A 5,205-nucleotide genomic window follows, 5' to 3' on the forward strand; every position below is an offset into this window, starting at 1 on the left:
TAAATACAATAGATCTCAGTTTATTTCATTATCTAGATATTAGTGTGCACTTAACTATTTTGATTTGTGATATTCCTACTGTTTTATTCCTAGTGTCTGTTGAACCATCACAGAAGCAAAAGTGAAGATGTGGAACAACACTAAGTTTATTCTTCCAATCAGTAAGTTGTAGTAATAAATGACTGTACACAAAACAAAAGTGAATGCTTTTTATTTAGCTGTGTATTAATGCAAATGCCCAATAAATCTAAAAGCTTGAGTTATTCCCTGATAAAACAAACTCACTCATGATGTAACAGTATATTGTGGCTTTTGTTACCTTCAGACCAAGAGAAAAAAATTTTCCCTGAAAATTGTGCCTGTTTAAGTTTACATGACTTTAAACATCTTCAATTTAAAGACAGATGTCTTTTAAAAGTACTATTAATTTCTTTCCGTAAAGTAGTACAAAGAAAAACAGAGAAAAAAAAAGTTAAAATTTAAAAAATATTCCCTCACAAGTTACAAAAAACAAATGTTATGAGTTATAGTTTGCAGTTATAGTTATTATTGGAATTATATTTCCACTATTTTTGTGTGTGTGTGTGTGTGTGTGTGTGTGTGTATAACATGTGTCTGTGATAGAGTTCTGCTCTACATGTTTGTTATATTAAAACTTTATTTATTTCTGTCATTCCCACAGCTATTTGCATTCTTTGCATCAGGAGATGTCTCAATCTGGCACAGAGACACTGAGGAGCCAGAGCAAAGGCCAAACCCTGCGTAGAGAGGCTCTGGGAATGTGGAGTGGAATGTGTGTAAGTGCGTCAGTCTGTTTTTATCAGAGACACTGTAGAAGGACAGAGTGCCAGCAGGACAGTCCAAATACACCCATACCCTTTTAGAACGAGATGAGCATGATGGTGGACGCATTTTAGTCCTCTTATTATTGTGCCAGGCTGAGAAACTGTTATCAGAGCAGACGAGCCTCCAGGACTTCTCATTGGATCCAAACTCACAGTCGTTACTCTCTCCTTTCCTCCTGATTCCTTTATATGAGGCTGAAACATAGACTTCGCTCTTCCCGCTCCACTCAACCTCCCAGGAACAGCGTCCAGACAGACTCTCTCTGCACAGAACCTGAGGATAGCATTCAAATCTCTCAGAAAGGTCTGGATACGACTGCTCCTCTTCTACATATGTCACAGTTTTGTTCCCCTCAGACAGAGACAGATGTGTGTGCGCTGTGTTGGGGTCTAGCGTGAGCTCACAGGCACCTGAGCACAAGAACAGAGATTAGAGAAAGATCACAGACAATGCAACAAAAAAAGGTGTGTGTGCGAAAACCTACATCTTCGTAATCCAGCTGTAATCCTAAACTTGCCCTCATGTTCCAGACTACAGAAAAAAAAAACACTATGTCAGTTTCTGGTAATTTAAAACACAAATTGTAGTTAATTTTGAAGTTTTTTTGTCTGAAACCGCTGTTTACTATAAATGTACATATGAATGTTTTTAGGTCAGCAAAAGATGTATGTATACATGTAGATAGATATGCATTGAGTATATTTTGTATGTACTGCATGCCATTTCTATAGGTGTCCATTTAAAGAGCCCATCAAATCAAAATAGAAATGTTGTGACTTTTAGTACATCAGTTAACTTTGAGATCATAGTGTGCTTCTAAGGGTTGATACTGCGGTATTTGTGCAGTAAGAAAAATAGACTTCATTTAATACAAAAATCTTAAAGGGATAGTTCACCTAAAAATTAAAATGTGCTGTTAATTTAATCGCCTACAGGCTATTAAAGATATGTGACATTTTTTTCTTCAGAACAGTGGATTTTTAGCTGAAACTGTGGTCCTTGGTGATTCGTGAACCAGTTCACCAAATCCGAATGAACCGTCTGAAACAGTTTGCGGCTCGAGTCAGCACAGACCTAAAAGTTACTCAACCAAAACTAACTTTCAGACATGCCTGACAGTCACTCCGACTCAAAATGAGCCAAAATACCGGTGTATATGATCCCCTGATGCTGGATTTTGCCAATACATTCAGTGTTGTAGTTCCTTCAACAGTATACTGAACTAGGAAAGAATTCTGACTTGTTGATTAAGACTACTTCATTCATTGTATATGCTTTAGACATGTAAATCATCCACGTTTCACATCATTATTGGGTGCTTCAATAGTATAATTGCATATATGTTACAAAAATTTTTTTGAAATACACTGTCCGAAAGAACCAGTTTGCGAAAAATAATCAGACTTCTCTGTTGCCTGAGGTTATGAAATACAGGTAATAATGTTCATTTTATTGCACAGACCAATCATTTCACTTCATAAGATCTCAATATATCATCAGGAGCCACGGGTATTTTTTGTTGTTTTGTTTTGTTTTGTTTGTGTTGCTTCTTTTTTGATTCTCAAGTGATGGCAGCCACTGACTTGAATTTTATGAATCACCAAGGACCACGGTTTCAGCTAAAAACCTTCTTTAATGTTCTACTGAATAAAAAAAGTCACCTACATCTTGGATGGCCAGAGGGTAAGTAAATTTTAAAATAGCCAATTTTAATCTTTCGGTCAAAAATGCCACTGATTTAAAGCATCTCAGTATCTGAAGTGAACAAGAAAAGAAATGTCTTCCTGTGCAACATACTTGAGGGTCTCCAATTTGAAAGTTGGATCATTCAATCTAGCAGTGAGCAGCTGACCACCCAAATCTCCTGGATGATTGCAGCTGAGGTCCAGCTCTCTGAGGTGTAAGGGGTTTGAAGTAAGAGCTGCGGCCAAAACAGAACAGCCTTCCTCTGTGATAAAACAGCCAGACAGTCTACAGAGACACACATTTAAATGTTTACATAAAAATTATCTAAGATATAAAAATCTGAAAGTATGTATAAAATAATACAGTATGAACTATTTAGTGTAAATATCTATATTGAAATGTAAGCTTTTAAAACACCTCAGTATCTCCAGTTTACAGTGTGAACTCTTCAGGCCATCTGAGAGCATCTTCACTCCTGAGTCCTGCAGGTCATTTTTGCTCAAGTTCAGCTCTCTCAAAGGGCATTTTGCTAGTTGTAAAACTGAAGCCACAGTCACACCGGACTGATCAGTGAGATTACAAGTGGACATTCTGTTCAGAACAATAAAACTATAATTAGACACCCACTGAACATGCATAGCAGCAGATCTGACTGATGTGTGGACACCAATATTGCAGCAATTTTCTAAACATAATGTAGACTGCTACTCCATATGTTTGGAGTAACTATTTTGAGCATGAAAGTACAGAACAAACACACTTCTGTGCATATACATTACAAAACATATTTAAAGACAGTTTTAGTAACAACATATCAATGAAACTGAAATACAAACCTCAGTATCTCTAGTATACAGTGAGGACTCTTCAGTCCAGTTGAGAAAATCTCCACTCCAGTATCCCGCAGGTCATTGTCACTCAGGTCCAGCTCCTTCAGAAGGCAGTTAACTGATTGTAGAATTGAAGCCATCATTTCACAGGACTGACCAGTCAGGTTACAGCTGGCCAATCTAAAATAAACAGTTATGTTTCACATTATGTGATAATATGTGATGTCCTGATGATATTAACAACATAAAAATATTTAAATATCTTGATTTATCAAAATCTTGCTTTACTGCATGTCTAATACTGTCACATATCCAGTTGCACTGCAATGCTTCAGACAATGCTTCACAAACCTTAGTTTTTCCAGTTTACAGCTATTCAGTCCAGCAGAGAGCCATTCCAGACGTGAATCCTTCAGGTCATTATTACTCAGGTCCAACTCTCTCAGGCAGGAGTTCACTGAAAGTAGAACTGAGCCCAGTGTTTCACTTGACTGGTCGGTGAGTTTACAGCCAGCCAGGCTACAAAATAAAAGAATTTGTGAAGTTGCTTTTGTCTTTCTAAAACGTTGTTTTTTTTATAAATCTTAAAATAGTATTTGCTTTTGCAGGTCTAGTTTTTATATAGTCCTTTTTAGTCCAATGTTAATTTATGTTTCCAGGTTGGAAAACCATTTTACTTATACTATAAACAAGCAAATAATGCTATGACATTTTGTATGCTTATATTATTTCATTTTATTTATATTCAATTTATTTAAACCAAGTCTCATCAAGTATGTGCTGTGTTTACACAATTTTTACACTGCTTCAAAAACTAATACAGTAACATTTCCTGTCTGCCATGCTGCTGAGTGGTTTGTGATTGTAGCTCCGTGTAGCTTCGCTTTTTTGTTAAATCTCTATCTTACTATCACTCTCTGTTGTTTAAAGTGATAAAATATAACTTAATTCCCACCATATATCTGATATTATCTATCAAACTAATCTGATTAATTTGCTCGTTTGCTTTTATTCTAAAACCGTGAGTGCAGCGCGTTAGCATTCGTTAGCCGGTTAGCTTGTCATTCGCGTTTCCATTTGCGTCTATTGCTGTTCTCTTTTTTCCTTTTCTCTCTCGCTCCGTTTTTCACGAGTTCATCAAACAACAGTGGTAAGTCAGAATCATTCATCAATCAAGGTGAGTTAATGCTATTGTTGTTTGCACCGCTTGCCACATGTATAGTTTAGCTGTCTCTGTCGGCGATGAGGGATTCACATGTGATAAATGCAGGGAAATAGTTAGGCTGACAGAAAAGATTTCAGAATTAGAGACACGCATCCAAACTTTAATTGAGGACAGTAAGAATGTGAGGGCTGTAGATACGGCTTTGGATGCAGCTAGCTCAGGGAGTCCTGTACATTGTTCAGTTCCGGTTACAGAGCCCCCGCAGCAACTGGGTGACTGTGAGGCGGCATAGTCGCGGGTCAAAACACAGCTCTACCGTTCTGTTCAAAACATTAAACAGGTTCTCCCCACTCAGTGACGCACCCGCTGAGAAACCTGATCAAAGTGCTCTAGTTATTGGCCATTCTATTGTATGGAACGTGAAAATAGAGACACCAGCCACCATAGTCCAATGTTTACCGGGAGCCAGAGCGCCTGACATCTTGGCAAATTTAAAAGTGCCGGCTAATGCTAACGTAAATTCAGTAAGATTGTTATTCACACCGGCGCTAATGATGTTCGACTTCGCCAGTCGGAGATCACTAAAAATAACATTAAAGAGGTGTGTGAACTTCCAAGTACGATGTCAGACACTGTAATATGCCCTGGTCCCCTCCCTGCTTACCGTGGTGACGAGAT

The 5,205-nt window shown here is 37.7% G+C and overlaps 1 protein-coding gene across 1 annotated transcript in view; it reads right to left on the bottom strand.

Moving 5' to 3' along the window:
• Nucleotides 1-529: 529 nt before the first annotated feature.
• Nucleotides 530-5,205, bottom strand: part of LOC107743331 (NACHT, LRR and PYD domains-containing protein 12) — a 17,641-nt gene continuing 12,965 nt past the window's right edge. Inside the window, exons 7-12 of the mRNA XM_016556500.1 lie at nucleotides 3,714-3,881; nucleotides 3,369-3,542; nucleotides 2,950-3,123; nucleotides 2,644-2,817; nucleotides 1,331-1,377; nucleotides 530-1,256 (exon numbers count right to left, since the gene is read on the bottom strand). Of these exons, the coding sequence (XP_016411986.1) occupies nucleotides 658-1,256; nucleotides 1,331-1,377; nucleotides 2,644-2,817; nucleotides 2,950-3,123; nucleotides 3,369-3,542; nucleotides 3,714-3,881 (1,336 nt within the window). The 3' untranslated portion in view covers nucleotides 530-657. The remainder of the gene's footprint in view (nucleotides 1,257-1,330; nucleotides 1,378-2,643; nucleotides 2,818-2,949; nucleotides 3,124-3,368; nucleotides 3,543-3,713; nucleotides 3,882-5,205) is intronic.

Source organism: Sinocyclocheilus rhinocerous, unplaced genomic scaffold, assembly GCF_001515625.1.
Source record: "Sinocyclocheilus rhinocerous isolate Xijiao unplaced genomic scaffold, SAMN03320098_v1.1 scaffold2844, whole genome shotgun sequence".
NCBI classification, from domain to species: Eukaryota; Metazoa; Chordata; class Actinopteri; order Cypriniformes; family Cyprinidae; genus Sinocyclocheilus; species Sinocyclocheilus rhinocerous.